The 15254-nt window shown below is 33.6% G+C and overlaps 3 protein-coding genes across 5 annotated transcripts in view; 1 reads left to right on the top strand and 2 right to left on the bottom strand.

Moving 5' to 3' along the window:
• Positions 1-38: 38 nt before the first annotated feature.
• Positions 39-5509, bottom strand: LOC116336806 (chromatin-remodeling complex ATPase chain Iswi-like). Its single transcript, XM_031760949.1, has 8 exons — positions 5337-5509; positions 4777-4988; positions 4475-4675; positions 4288-4341; positions 3222-3949; positions 2708-2995; positions 2460-2638; positions 39-988 (listed from the first exon to the last, which is right to left on the bottom strand). The coding sequence occupies exons 1-8, from the start codon at positions 5385-5387 to the stop codon at positions 56-58; spliced, it is 2646 nt and encodes an 881-aa protein (XP_031616809.1). The 5' UTR covers positions 5388-5509; the 3' UTR covers positions 39-55.
• A 767-nt stretch (positions 5510-6276) lies between these two features.
• LOC116336808 (proton-coupled amino acid transporter-like protein CG1139) overlaps positions 6277-15254 on the bottom strand; it is a 16091-nt gene continuing 7113 nt past the window's right edge. For 2 of the 3 annotated variants that reach the window (XM_031760952.1, XM_031760953.1), the window contains exons 2-10: positions 11050-11109; positions 10472-10555; positions 10249-10399; positions 10002-10123; positions 7287-7613; positions 6980-7192; positions 6743-6912; positions 6570-6644; positions 6277-6471 (exon numbers count right to left, since the gene is read on the bottom strand). In XM_031760952.1, coding sequence (XP_031616812.1) covers positions 6305-6471; positions 6570-6644; positions 6743-6912; positions 6980-7192; positions 7287-7613; positions 10002-10123; positions 10249-10399; positions 10472-10555; positions 11050-11108 — 1368 coding nt within the window. In that variant the 5' untranslated portion in view covers position 11109 and the 3' untranslated portion in view covers positions 6277-6304. Of the gene's footprint in view, positions 6472-6569; positions 6645-6742; positions 6913-6979; positions 7193-7286; positions 7614-10001; positions 10124-10248; positions 10400-10471; positions 10556-11049; positions 11110-11397; positions 11757-15254 lie in introns of those variants that run through there. The other variant, XM_031760951.1, reaches the window with a different exon arrangement.
• On the top strand, positions 7980-10009 carry LOC116336807 (transcriptional adapter 3-like). The gene is made up of 4 exons (XM_031760950.1): positions 7980-8597; positions 8686-9180; positions 9261-9700; positions 9784-10009. The coding sequence occupies exons 1-4, from the start codon at positions 8159-8161 to the stop codon at positions 9949-9951; spliced, it is 1542 nt and encodes a 513-aa protein (XP_031616810.1). The 5' UTR covers positions 7980-8158; the 3' UTR covers positions 9952-10009.

The raw sequence follows: 15254 nt of genomic DNA, 5'->3' as shown, positions 1-15254 counted from the left end.
CACCCCCTAAGAGTGAGCCTATTATATGCGCCACCCTGTATATTTATTAAATCAATTATTTATTGCATACCTTGGCATCCAGTGCCCGTTTTATTGATGCTCTACGTTGAATTTTCGATTCGCCTCTTTCAATTTGTGCAATAATTCGTTCAATGTCGGTTAGCTCATGGAATCTCTCCCAAAACACTTGACTATATTCGACCACTTCCTCGGGAAATTTGCCTTCCACTTCTTTGGCTATGTTGTCAATATCGTCGCGGCCAAATTTTTCATTTGCTTTAATAAACTGATTAAAATCACGTTTCGTCCAATTTGTAAAACCTTGCATTAATAATGATTCTTTTTCGCCGATTTCGTCCTCAGTTAGCTGCTCGGCTTCATCAATTTTACGTTGTTCTTCACGTTGAATGCGGGTTGCTTCGGGTCCGAGCTCTGTATTGCGTGGTACTTTATAGTTCAATGTTTTACGGAAATAGTAAATCTCTTGGTCAAGAAGTTCGAAGAGCCGAGGTGGAAAAAATTGAAAATCTTGAACAATTGGTTGTTTGGGTGGACGTGGTGCTTTTGGTGCTTTTGGCTCAGATGTACGTAATGCCTCTCTAAAATATGCATCAACTGCATAGTTCGCTTTACGTTCACGCTTTGGCGGTTCAATCCAATTGCCAAGAGTCATCATTTTTGCCTTTTCACGAAAATCTTCACCTTCAAACTGATACACATATTGACCCGAACTAGATGGCATATCCATTGTGAAATTGCGCAATGAACTTTCCCCCAATTGATCGAGCTTCATTTTTTGTTCGGCTGTCTTTTCTTCACATTTTGCCAAAATTTGATCAATATCATCGTCTGTAATATCTGAGTCTTTCGAAGCAAAAACATGATTTGCACCATGACGAATCATATTTAAAATTTCATCCTTGCCCAATTGATTGGATTTGTTATCCACTAATTTGCCTTGTTGTATAACCAATTTGTCAAGGCGTAACTGAATAACAATAAAAGAAGAATATTTAAATTTGAGCGCGAAATCAACTACGATATTATTATCTATCTATCTATCTTCTATCTTCTATCTTCTATCTTCTATCTATCTTCTATCTTCTATCTATATCTATAAATCAGAAAGTCTAGGGGATCGGATCTCGATCAGAAAATAGCGAATTATTCGATATTTTGCGAATTTTATGCGAAATGATTTGTAAGCGATGGGCCAGTAAAGTTGTGATTTAAAAAACAATTCGCAAACAAAACGCTATGAACGTGAGACAATTCGCAAAATTTGTAAGTTTTGTATGTATCAAATTGTGAACGCTTGTAAACGAGCCAAGTGAACAGCAGCGACGCACGAAAACGAAATGAGTGAATAGCGACAACGAACGAAAGAAAAAATGTTATCCGCTGCCGCTATTCACTCACTTCGTTTTCTTGCGTCGCCGCTATTCACTTGGTTCGTTTGCAAGCGTATATTATATAGTTTGATTGTGATAACTTTTTGCGAATAGCTTGCGAATTGTATGCGAATTTCTTGAATTATTTTACTAAAATGACGACTTTATCATATTTACAATCAATAAATTTTGTCCATTCGCGAATAGATCATTTCCCCTAGCAGAAAGTATGTATGTATGTATGTCCGGGGTTGCCGTCCAAACGCCTCAACCGAGCCGGATAAAAGTTGTACCGTTGGAGAGGTCTCGGCCCGGCGGTGAACATAGGCACCATCATGGTCGGCCATCGTGATCTAACACGGTCATTAAGGTCGAAAAACCATATTTTTACCGTTATTTTGCCTATTTTTGTACTTTTTATTGGCAAAGGCGAGAATGGACCGTGGTAAACCGTGGTAACCATGATGGCCGACCATGATGGACCGTGGTAAATGGTTTAAAATGAAAAATTTTGACGAATTAAGCGATTTTAACATCATTTAGTCGTACATCATTCTCCATCGTGGTCTAACACCGTTTAACGCGGTTATTGAGGTCGGACATCATGGTGTAACACCATATAACACGGTTATTGAGGTCGAACATGATGGTACATCGTAGTCTAAAACCATTTGTAAAAATAAAAAAAATGTCAAAACATGATTTAACGCGGTTCACGAGTCGGCCATCATGGTAAAAATGTCAAAACATGATTTAACATGGTTTACGGGGTCGGCCATCATGATAAAAACCGTTAAAACATGATTTATCATGGATTTTGAGGTCGACCATCATGGTAAAAAGTGTCAAAATATTATTTAACATGGTTTACGGGGGATTCATCACAGTGAAAAACGGGAATAACGAATAAGACGCAAGGAATGAAGCGCATACGCACAAACACTACTTTCTACGTGTCTCGCTCCGTATTCTGTTTCGTGTGTTCGTAACTGACGCACGGTGCGAATGCCCCGGGTGAACAGATAACATTACAAAAAGTATAATTTTTTGTGATTTTCTCATGCTTACCTTAACTTCGGCACGTTCAATAACTTTTTCCTCGACGGTGTTTTCTGTTATGAATCGGAATACACGCACTTGTTTTTTCTGCCCAATACGATGGGCACGGTCCATGGCCTGTAAGTCCATTTGTGGATTCCAATCCGAATCATATATGATTACAACATCGGCAGTGGCCAAATTAATACCTTAGAGATTACAACAACAACAAAATTGTACTTTTATTGAAAAATTGGAATGGAAAATAAATTAAGTACCTAAACCACCAGCACGTGTTGACAACATAAAAATAAACTTTTCACTATTCTCTGCATTATATTCGCTGATATAACGATCACGATCTTCGTGCGCTGTTTTTCCGTCCAAACGACAGTATTGGAATTGACGCCAATAACAATAATCTTCGAGTATATCCAGCATTCTTGTCATTTGACTAAAAATTAAAACACGTGACCTTTGCTCTTGTAATTTTGGCAATAGCTTGTCTAATACAACCATTTTGCCGCAATTTGTAATCAAATGTTTGTCCGTTGTGTATGGTGGGCCTGTAAAATTGAAGAGAATTCTTAAATTATTATTGTTATAAATATAGAGTTTTGTACAACACTCAACCCCTTTGGCATTGGAACCTTTTGAATTTACACTAGATAAAAATGAAATAACCTCCCCTGATAATCTGAGCTCATTATAGATCTACTTTGTACTACACTTGGGTGGTTTCTTCACTCATGCAAAATAAAAACATATAATATTTTAGTATAATTTTAGTACCCGGTTCAGCTCCATCAAACAAATATGGGTGATTCGTGCATTTTCGTAATTGCATCAAAATATTTTGCAATCGCATTTTCTCCATTTTACCGGCACCGTTGACAATGTCAATATCTTTCATTAAAATTTTTGTATACCATTCGCGTTGCATCTTTGAGAGTCCGACAAATATTTTAATCTCTTTCTTCGGTTTTAAACGTTTTTCCACCTCAGATTTTAGTCGACGCAATAGAAATGGACGTAACACTGCATGCAATCGAGCCACCAAACTATCGTCCCCTAAGCACTGATTTGTATTAAACCATTCGTCAAAGTCATCGGCACTGTTAAATACGTCAGGCAACAAGAAATTGAGCAATGCCCACAGTTCATGTAGGTTATTTTGTAATGGCGTTCCAGTTAGAAGTAAGCGATTTGCTGTTTTGAATTCACGCAAAATTTCGGATAACTTTGATTTTTCATTTTTTATTCGATGCGCTTCGTCTATAACCATGTAGCGCCAATTAAATTTCTTGAAAACAGATTTTTCACGAATACACATTTCATACGATGTTATGCACACTTCCCACTCGCCAGGCATCAATACATCTCGGATAAATTGTGTACGCTTGTCTTGGTCGCCAATCAAACATACTGCTCTGATTGATGGACACCACTTTTGGAATTCATTCATCCAGTTTTGTAAAGTGGATTTAGGCACAATCACAATATGCGGACCACAGTTATTCCTGAAACGGTCGAATACAGTTCATATAGATGTGTGTGTACAATAGATTTTTATCATACATTGGAAATATAGTATAGTATACCAAATGGTATTCATACCAATTGGTATTACATGCGGTAATTGCCGCATGCATAAGTCATGCATCGCACTTCGTTTTCGTGCATCGCCGCTATTCAATTGGCTCTTTACAAGCGACTTATGCATGCGGCAATTACCGCATGTAATACCAATTGGTATGAATACCATTTGGTATACTATACTATATTTCCAATGTATGATTTTTATTACAAATTCCGCATTAAAGTCAGAAAATATATGAATAATTTTTATTATACTCACTTGAAATGTTTTAAATAACCAATTAATGAAATAGTTTGTAATGTTTTTCCCAACCTATGAAAAAATATTTTTTTACATTTTTTTTTTTTAATTGTCACCAAAAAGGTTTTTAGTGAATGTGTAACGAACTTTTTATTTAAATGTTATTTTGTGAAAAGAGTGAAGGTGCAAAATTCATAAAACGTACCCCATTTCATCAGCTAAAATGCCGTTAATACCATTTTCATACAATGAAATCATCCAATTGAGACCCCTGATTTGATAATCACGCATCTCGCCACTTTCAATGTAACGTGGAGACTCTTCGAATCGAAATACCGCCGGAGTTTTATTTACCTCCGCTAACAATTCTTCATCTTCTTCTTGTTCAGTTTTACGATGACGATGACTAGGTAACAGTGTCAGAAAAAATATTATTGTGAGGATAGTTAATTAGTTATCGCTAGAACTTTGCACAGACAAAAATTTAGCTATGCAGGTTAAACTTACTCGCCAGCATCGGTGGCGTCTTTGTTTTTCTTCGGTCGACCGACAGATTTGACTTTATTTGGCGACTTCGGACCTGTGTTTGTCATGAAATGTGTAAAAATTTCGGTTTGTTTTAATAAATAATCAAATCGTTTCGATCGATCCATTTCGATTTTGTTTTCAAATTCGGTTTCTTTTTCTCTTGATTCATTCGTATTGGATGAAGATTCATTCTGTCACAAAAAATAAAGAACAACAATGTCACAAAACGTAAATAAAACCAATTCTTATTGGCAAAATAGCACATGTATTAAAAACAAAATCAGCTCAATTCTTATGAAATGAAGAAAAAAAATTTACATAAACAGAAACAAAAACATCAATTTTCATTGCTGTCGCATATAAAGTTCCAAAGGGCCTAAAACATTTCAGCGGATTTTTCGTTTTCATAAATTTGAAATCATTCTTTTGATGCGTGCAATGTAATATGTAGTTTCATTTACAAAAAAACAGTATGCTTCTGTGTGTGAGTGTCGTTCAAAAATTGTTTTTCAAAATGGGAAAAACTGTACAAAGCTTACAGAATTTTCATTGGTTTCCATTGCACTCATGTTTTCCTCCTTCTTAGACATCGTATTTCATTAAATACAATCAAAATAACCAATATTTTGGTTACAACAAATACCAAACGTCTTATCTGTATTCTTTTCTGTATGATGAATGAATGATACGACATATACTAAATTTCTAATGCCACAGTTGCTGTAAAAAGAAGCGGTTTGTCAATATCCATAGTGCGCGTGTCGCTGCAACTTCATTTGTTTGAATTGAACGCACACATTCGCTGATGTATTCGCCCCGCCAAATATGAAATTCGATGAAAAAATCAGACCGAATAAATCTCATTAAAATAAAATATTTATTTTAAAAAACATATATTTTAATACTTAATTATGTTTGATTGTATAATTCTTTTGAACTTTTGTATCTACCAATCACATTAGTTACGTGTATCATTTTAGGATTTGGACTAAGTTTCTGTTTTGTATATCCAGAAGCTTAACCGTTTAACACATTTTGTTTAAATTCTTCTTTTTGGCATAGTTTCCATCACAATTTGTTTATTTCGTTGTGTTTGTTGTTTGTTTTTTTCTTCTTTTAATATCTCTCATGTGTGATGCATAAATCGATTTTATTATTACTCGAAACGTAGGAGAGAGACAACACAGAGATTGTACTAGAACCTTAAATACACCTTAACACTAACACGTACCATTGGACAAGATAACATTTCATTTAGACTGCACTTTTTCAGCTAATATTTAATTAGATTTTCCCTGCATTTATCACGTTAATGTGATTAAATAAAAAAGAATTTCATGTGACGGAAATGCACCTGAATCTGGATTTTTTTGTTCTTAAATGTATATTTAATTCATTGTAGAAAATAAAAAAAGCGATAAAATTGTATGCTTTTGACGTATTATCGGTTCCACGAACGAATAGAAAGTATTTTGTGAATTTAACTATTTTAAAAATATAAATTTATTCACGCATACAATTTAATGATTTCATGAATGCTGACTACAGAACCGGTGCTCAATGCTATCATTGAGAATAATACTAGAACTATATTTTTGATGAAAATCCAGTTCCATTTACCAAGATTGTCCGGATAAAGAAAAACGGTTTCAACTACTGCAGGGATACAAAGACCTAAATGATTAAATGATATTAGAACGATTATTAACTACGATGTGTTTCTTTTGTGTTTCAATTAGTAATTTATAAAGAAAAAACTAGTTTATATTTACCAAGTATTGAGAAAAATATGGCCCCAACTAAACCGATGAATGGATCTAGTTTTGGTACAGCAGCGGATACACCACCTAAGTATAATCAGAAGAAAAAAAATGGAATTAAAGGAAATTAATCAACATGTAATGGAATATAATGGAATAGTGATTTTTAAGTAGGGATACACCACCCATTATCAGAATCGTTCCAGCACGGAATAAAATTTGTGAAAAATTATGTTTTTCTTTTGGAATGCTTGAACCAACTTTACGCCATAAAATGTCCATTGGAACATAGAATTGAAGACCAAATGTGAATAAAACAGCAATTGCGATCAAAATTTGAGCCACTTCAGCAATTCTGTGAAATTTCAATAAGTTATTTTAGATTGCAGTAATTAAAAAAAATGTACATTATTTTTACGTACAGAACTCCTCTCGGTAAGTTCAAAGTAATGCTTGCTTCGACATCTTCACCATAACGTACATATCCGAGAAAGCCAATGCCTGCATAAAGACATACCACGGTAATCATGGCAGTGTTCAAAACTCCGGGACAACCAAGGAAATGGTGAGGTTTTTTCATCGAATTTTCCACTGGCATTACTACACCAATTCCTTCCATAGCAAATATCACAGTACTACCAAATGAGAAAAAAAAATTATAAATTTACGAGTTTTTCGAAAGTGTTATAACTCCGAAAAATAATGCACGACATGTAATAGAAAATATACCTGAAAAACAATGGCAATTGCCCCCAGCTGGAGAACCACGGTCTTTTACTAACTCCCATTTCACCCGTGAACATAAAATACAAGGTTATGGCGAATGTAACAACAATGCATAAATTTGCAATTGCAGAGAATGGTACTAAGTATTTCAATTTTCTAATTTCACCGAGCAGTATACACGGGAAGACTACAACAGCGATATAAAATCTAATGTCATAGTTTACATTCAATTCGGGGTTGATTACTTCTTTCAATGATGTTGCAATAAAAACAATATATACACAATTGGCACCCAAATAAGTGGCTACCAGTCCATAATCTGTGAAGTTTCTATAAAATAGAAAAACAGAAAAAAATTAAGTTTATATTCTTTTTTTAATTTGAATGAATTTATCAAAGTAAAAAACATAAAATAATCTGCATAACCGATTTTTTTTTCAAACATAAAACTGGTGGAACAGTTCAAAGAAATGGACATAATAATAGCAATCAAAATCAAATTACATTGATATTCTTAAGAAAAGTCTTTTCAGTACTTTAGATTTACATGTTAATAATTCAAAGTAGGGATTAATCAGAATAATCAAATTTTAGTTATTTTGTGTGCTATCATTCACTACAAAATACACTAACGTTAGTCTATGTTATCGTTTAAATTCTCTATCTGTCATCAATCATATATGATTACGAATGTATAAATATACTATATATGTGTACGATAGTTTTGACAGATTTTTATCAGTTTATTTGCAGCTAAAACAGTATTTCATGTGTTTTTATTTATGTCGGACGCCAAACAACGCTCGTGTAGAAAATAGTTTCATCATCTCGATTTATTTGTTTGTGACAAGGAAAAAAAATTGTGGATTAAAGCAATGACAGGCAAAAAGATAACAAATTATTCGGGGAAGGGTCGAAATAGTTTTCAAAACGCAAGTAATCAAATGGTTAGTACAAGCAAAAATCCTATAAAACAGATGAACGCAACGACTGCTGTAACATCTAGTCCAATGGCTGGCAATTCAAGTAGTACTCCAGCTGTAACAGTGACAAGTACCGCTTTGCCATTGTCTATGTCAACACTCATAAAAACTAGTGAAAATATCAAGTATCTTCCACGTTATACAAGTGCGTTAACCAAATCAGCAATTGAACTATTTCCAGCCGAAGAATTAGATGGCATTCAGTTAGAGTTGGAGATATTACTTTCGACTGTAGCATTGCGTTATAAAAGTTTGAAAAGTGGTTTTGATTCATTGGATCGTGAAGATAAAACACATAAAAAGAATGAGAAACATACATCCGCTGCATTCGGTAAACTCAAACTCTTAATACTTGTATACTATATATTTTTTCCTCGAAACTTCCAAATAATTGCAATTTTTCTTCTGGTAAACTTTAGGTAAGCGCAAAATGACTAAAGAAGCAAAATCCTCAAATCAATCGGCCAAAATTATAAAAATAAAGGCCAGCGCATCTGATTCACCGGCTCATTCACAGCATACCGACGATAATGCGGATACTTCGCCAACATCACATCAAAATAGTCAATCATCAACAACTAGTCAACAGAATCCAAAAGTGTTAGTCCCAAAAAATGATATACCCAATAAATTCTGGCTATCTGTTGAACCATATTGTATGCCAATTACTCAAGAAGACGTCAAGTTACTAGATGATATGATTGAAGAGTATTCGGGGCCATTGGTACCACCAGTACCAGAATTGGGACCACATTATGCTTCACGATGGGCCACAGAAGATTTACGTGAAGAACAAGACAGCTCTAATCTAAATGCCAAAGGAAATAAACGCTTCACAAATGCAGCTAATCCAGAAGTAAATAGCATGCTGAAGAAAGGCGAAAAGGTGGCCAGTGAAAAAATGATGGCAGAAGGTTAAAAAAATATTTTCGAAATGAATATCCGTTGTATTTTCCATCCATTTGATGTTTTTTTTCAATCGTTTGATATTTAGGTATTACCGGACCACTAACGCAACGACTTGTGGCGGCTTTACTTGAAGAGAATTTACTAAATTCAAAAATTGGTGATATTATTGGATCAAGCGATGGTAGCATGGCGAATGAAAGCAATGACAGTTGTGGTGAAAACAACTTATCATCAGCCAATCGGAGCAATGCTTCGGTTTCGATGCCAATAGCATCTCTTTTAAAAAATGGTATAGACGTTGAAATACGTTTGAAAAAAGAATTATTCGAGTTGGGAATCCTTGACATCAGTGATTTTCCCAAGGAAAAAGATGATGAAGTCTTGAATGAAATAAAACGCGTCCGCACTGAATTGGAATCAATTTCTGAGTACAATTTAAACGAATTGAAGCAATTACGAATTGCTGCCAAAGAGGAAATGCAACGTTTGGAAATAAAGCGAAAACTTGATGCTGTTGATCAAGAAGTATCTATGAATTTCGTTTGAAAATTTGACAAAACAATAATAATTTTTACAAAATTTTACTAAATCTCAATTTTAATTTACAGTTGATTGAATCATACAAAAGAGTGTGGGCTGCCAAACAAAAACGTCGTCCATTAACCAAGCAAGAGAAGAATGAAATCTATCGCTTAATCGAAGAACAAAAGCGACTTGGGGATCAACTAGAATCAATGCCATTTCCCGGCATATGTCAGCAAAAATCAAATGACTAATTGTAACACATATTTAATGTATTTCATTGGAATTTAATAAAGTCACTTACCTAGCAAACGTAGCATATTTCCTAAGGAATAGCGGGCCGGTTTCAAACACTTTCTCTGCGGTCTCAGCAAAACCAAGTGACGGCACTTTTGCCTTTTTACATACTTCATGTGAAGTTTTAACCTGTAATTGAATGTTTTTCTTTAAATATTTTTCATATATTCTCGAATAAATATTTGTTTGTTCATTTGAATAATAGTTATCGTTTCAAATTCTTAATGAGTTCTTAATGATTTCAATAGATATACCAATATATGCACGCAATGTGTACAAATTAAACCAATAATAATTGTTCCAACTGAGCCAAAAAGTAAACCGGCATTTTTAAAGGCCATCGGCATGGCTAAAATTCCAGTACCTAATGAGCTTTTTAAAAGATGTGCCAATGATCCCATTGTCCTAAATTCAAATAAAAATTACAATAATAGAATTTTCAAGAAAAGTTTCATCATAATTTTCGATTTAACTTACGAATTGGAGTGTGCCATATCTCTGTGTTCAAACGGGTTATAATCGCTGTCTTTTCCATTTTCCACTTTTTCTGTCAAAATGGTACTATACAGAAAATACGAAAAATTAAATTAGAGAAAAGTTTAGCTGTGAACAATTTCAGGCACTTCCGATTTGTTTGGTAAAATATTTTTGCGTCATTCCATTTTTATTGATAAAATATTGACATCTACACTTGAATGTTGATTGATTGAATTTATCTTGAGTTATGTAGAAAATAATTGTAATTCGATGAAAATTGTGCCTGCTTCATCATTATTTTGTCACATTAATGTTGATAACCAGTTCTTTTGCGCCAATGACGTTTTAATTATAGATATAATGGTAAAGAATGTTTTAAAGAATGATTTCAGTGCAGAAACGTGACGTATTTTTCATTATAGATAAATGCGACAAGTGCAAAGTTCCCTATTTCATTATTAATTATTTTATCAGCCATTGGTTGCTTATCAACGACAACAACATCAATGGAGAATGTGTACTAGCTCCTTGTTAATTACAACTTAATGGCGTTAAAATTTATGGCATCAAATACTCACGTTGAATTAAAATCACTCAGCGTAAACACCGAACCTTTATTGTCCTTTTCTGTTGACATGCTAAATATTCGAAGACAAAAATAAACATAATTAGCATTCGTTTCGAAATCAAAGCACCACATGTAACCATTTATTCGCTAAAATTGCTATTTCAATACATATTATGATATAGTTTATTATATTTACGTATTTTAATCATAACGATTAAAGTTAAAACAATTAAATTATTATATTGGATGTTTTTCTTCTGGGTAATTCTGCTTTTTTCTATTTTCAATCAATTCTGATTATCTTGAAATTTCAAAACTAAAAATCGCGATTTACATATTTTGATATTCAGTCACTCACATTTTGAGATTAATAGTGTGTTGTAAGAAATCACCGAAATTTTATGGAAAAAAAATCAAATAACAAAGAGAATGAAGAGAAAATTGTAGATTTTGATGCGAGCCGTTGAACAGTCTGCCACAAATTGAAATCGCTATTCAAGCTCAGCGATTCACCTAAATACTTTGTGTCTCTAATCTTAAAACCGTGCGCAATCGAAACGATTTATAACCTGTAGATTTATTGATTACTTTTATTTCTTCATTGATCGATTAGTTATCGATTTCGCCGGAATTTTTTTTTTATACAAAAATTCAAAAAGTCAACCAGTTTTGATAAACCAAACTAGTATGTTTTTCGGAAACTGGCTATTCATTTTCGAGTTGCGATAAAGTTTGCTATTTACAGTCAAATCTTATTCAATTGTGTTCCCTTCCAAATGGGAAATATCTAAGTGTTTGCATCATTCAAACGCAATCAATTGAATGTAAATAGAGAAATGTTATTACTTTTTTAGCACGCGAGGGCAAATGAACAAAGCCAATTTTTTTTTTGCTTATAAATTCATCGATCAATTTTAGACACAATTTGCTAGTTGATGTTTCAGACTACTTAAGATATGATAATATGATCTAGACGCGAAAATATTTTTACTTTTTTGTTTCTTTCATGATTATAAATGGCCGCGTGGATCAATGTAATTATCATTCAATACATCAATTTTATGCAGATAATCACGTGACCATATATGATTTTTTTCAAAATTGAAATAAATACACAATCTGTTTTTGTCTAGTATGTGCCATCTGAAAAGTGATTTGGTGAATCACACAAATAGGCAAACAGACATTTATTTCAACTTGTTTATCATTTCATAACATGTTCTGTTTCACTTTCAAATTTTTTGTAATAAAGATATACAAATATTTAATTCAAGATTTAAGTTTTTTTTATATTGCAAACCAGTCTATCGAAAAGATAAAAAAATGTAAATGTCACTACTATCCTTTTTTAATAAGTTTGTGTAAATGATGGGATACAATCACTATTGAGGTTTAAGCTTTCAACACGAATTATAATAAACATTTTATTATAATAAAACACTGCACGAATGTTGATGATTTTCTTTATATTTTATGGACACAATTCTTTCCAAACACTTCAACTCTGACCATCATTTTGTTTCGCACAAACATCAAGCTGATTCGTATTTAGGACAATAACAAAATACACGTACAAAAAGAGTTCAAGCAACTGGGTGGTGGTAAACTGTAATCTTCAGCAGTATCGACTTCAAATCTAGTTAAAGAATGAACAATTTGATTGCAAATATGCACTGAGAGAAATATTTGAGTACGGTAACTCGCATTTGCGGTGTTAGCAGTGCGTCTACCCTTCAAAATGAGTTACGCACTCTATTTTACTCTATTTTTGGTGTTTATTTCATCCAATTGAACGTCAATCATAGTGAAAGAAGAGATACATGTGTAGTCATAGCCGCATGCAATCAACGTACATATGATCTTAGGGCTTAATGTGAAACGTGGGACCGTACTATTTGGAGAAACAAACTACTTTCCAAATAAAATAAGAACTTTTTAAGGTTGATAATCCCTTAAAACTTATATTGATTTTTGAGAATTATTGAATTGTATTCAGTCCCAAAAATTTAATTTTCAATATTATGGGCAAACATAGTTATTGTTCATCGGCCAATAAGGTAAATGCCGTTGGCGAAATTTTATCCATGCAATTTTGCTCCTTCCAAACGAAGTGTGTGCAAGACTTGAATCAATGGGTGTAACTTAAACACAATTTGTTTCAAGAGGTAATAATGACTTAAAAGGGACTTTCCAACAGAAAGTACCCTTCAGAAAGTTAAGTGGTCAATAAGCTATCATCTGGTGAAGTCTTATCAAAATCATAGGATTGTGTGGCTTGCAATGTTATCATCACACAAATCAATTGATTCACTCTTGCTCAATGATTCTTGATACAAAATTGTTATTGCAACAAAGAAAATGGGGGTGGTGGCAAAATTCTGTAGGGGGTTCCTGGAAAAATCCATGGGGGGTCCCTGAAGATGTCAACAATTTGTACGAAATGAGGATAAAATCGTTTTTTTTTTTTTTGGAAGTCACTTTTTTGGCGAAAATCCCTAGCAAATCGAAAGAATTTTCCAACTCCAGATTGCCTTGCAAATCCAAAAATGAGACAAAAATCGTTTTTTTTTTGGAAGTCACTTTTTGAGGTGAAAGTCCCTGGCAAATCGAAAGAAAAGTGAAGAGCAAAAAAAAGGTCCTCATTTCCAAAATTGTTGAGGGTTCCTAAAAATATTTTAGGGGGTAGTCATCCAACCCCTAGGAACCCTCGTCATCACCTATGATAAGAAACTATCTGTGATTGTAATGAGTTACGAGGATGTTCAAAGGCTTCAGGGATCCATAAATAGTTTTCTGGATTGGTGCAAACGGAATGAGCTCAAAGTCAATCGAACGAAGTGCCGAATTATTTCTTTTCATACCAAAAATCAACCAATAATAAATAATTACACAATAAATGGCGAAATCATTGAACGAGTAAATGAAATTCGTGATTTGGGCGTTATCCTTGAGAAGAAAATGAGCTTCAATTCTCACATTGAATATACCTGCAATAAAGCGAATGCTGCTCTACAATTCGTCAAAAGGCAGAGCTACTTTTTCGATAAAGACATCATTAAGATCCTATTCTTTGCATTGGCCCGTTCTCATCTTGAATTTGCTTCTACAGTCTGGTCACCATCGCTCATAACGCACAAAAAGTTTGTTGAGCGTACTCAAAAGCAATTTGTCATGCTTATTAATGGTGATTATTATAATCGATCGATGTAGAGCGGTGCTGCGATCTAGAACTTCAAACTCTGGCTACCACATTATGAATTTCGACAAAAGCTAATGAGACTTCCTGATTCTGCCTTTGGATCATGGGCAAAAATATGTAGAAACAATTTAAAATATTATAAATTTTTATTTCTAAATTGAAACTATTATCTTGTAAGAAAAGTGATTACAAAAAACCAAAAAGAGAAGAAAATCTTCACATTTCTAGTCTGACTGATTATCTATTGATTTATCACGAAGCGACATTATCAACTTGGATCAATTTTTAGGTGAATGCGAAGACGTATCATTTGACATTGACATATCTGAAGTCGATGTGTTGGAGGCATTGCAATCGGTCAACGTGAATAAAGGAGCCGGCCAAGATGGAAAAATTGCGCGCACACATTGTCGAAACCATTAACAGCCTTATTCTGTAAATCACTGCATCAAGGATGTGTTCCGGCAACATTGAAAAATTCCAGAATTGTGCCAATATACAAGTCTGGTAAAAAGAGCAACGCGTCGAACTACAGGCCAGTAGTTATAATACCGACAATAGCCAAACTTTTCGAAATTGCTGTGTATAACAAAATCAGCACATTTGTTATTTCGAAAATCTGCCACAATCAACATGGATTTGTGAAAACCATTGCACAGAGAAAAAAAATTTGGTAAATGTAAAGGGTAATTTGTAAGTTTAATATTACTTTACCAAATTACCGTACGAATTCTACCATTTTGTCATATTTTCAAAACAAACGACACGAACAAATTAAATTTACCCCAGCATAATATTATATTTACCAATTACCGCGTAGCAGTCAAATCATACCTAACGTCAACATATCATCGACTGTGTTATTAAATTCTTCGTATTGAATTCGACGATTTTGATTTCACTTTTATCGACGATTTCTGTATTATTCATATACAAATTATTAAAATTTGCCAATCCCAATTCTGATTCGATCTCTTCGCTTTTATTTTTTTGCGGACAAAAGTTCACGCGATTAG

The sequence above is a fragment of the Contarinia nasturtii genome, unplaced genomic scaffold (genome assembly GCF_009176525.2).
Source record: "Contarinia nasturtii isolate CC-2019 unplaced genomic scaffold, AAFC_CNas_1.1 Cnas_scaffold_187, whole genome shotgun sequence".
NCBI classification, from domain to species: Eukaryota; Metazoa; Arthropoda; class Insecta; order Diptera; family Cecidomyiidae; genus Contarinia; species Contarinia nasturtii.
The sequence above is the reverse complement of the archived record's forward strand: the minus strand, read 5'-3'. Positions and strand labels throughout refer to the sequence as shown.

Excerpts from the sequence above, each read along its gene's own strand:
- LOC116336806 (XM_031760949.1), bottom strand. The coding sequence starts at position 5,387 with ATGTCTAAGAAGGAGGAAAACATGAGTGCAATGGAAACCAATGAAAAT. Across the intron at positions 4,676-4,776 it reads GACGCCACCGATGCTGGCGA|TCATCGTCATCGTAAAACTG; the intron begins GTAAGTTTAACC and ends ACTGTTACCTAG. Across the intron at positions 2,996-3,221 it reads GTTTGATGGAGCTGAACCGG|GCCCACCATACACAACGGAC; the intron begins GTACTAAAATTA and ends TCAATTTTACAG.
- LOC116336807 (XM_031760950.1), top strand. The coding sequence starts at position 8,159 with ATGACAGGCAAAAAGATAACAAATTATTCGGGGAAGGGTCGAAATAGT. Across the intron at positions 9,181-9,260 it reads TGAAAAAATGATGGCAGAAG|GTATTACCGGACCACTAACG; the intron begins GTTAAAAAAATA and ends TTTGATATTTAG. Across the intron at positions 9,701-9,783 it reads TTGATGCTGTTGATCAAGAA|TTGATTGAATCATACAAAAG; the intron begins GTATCTATGAAT and ends TTTAATTTACAG.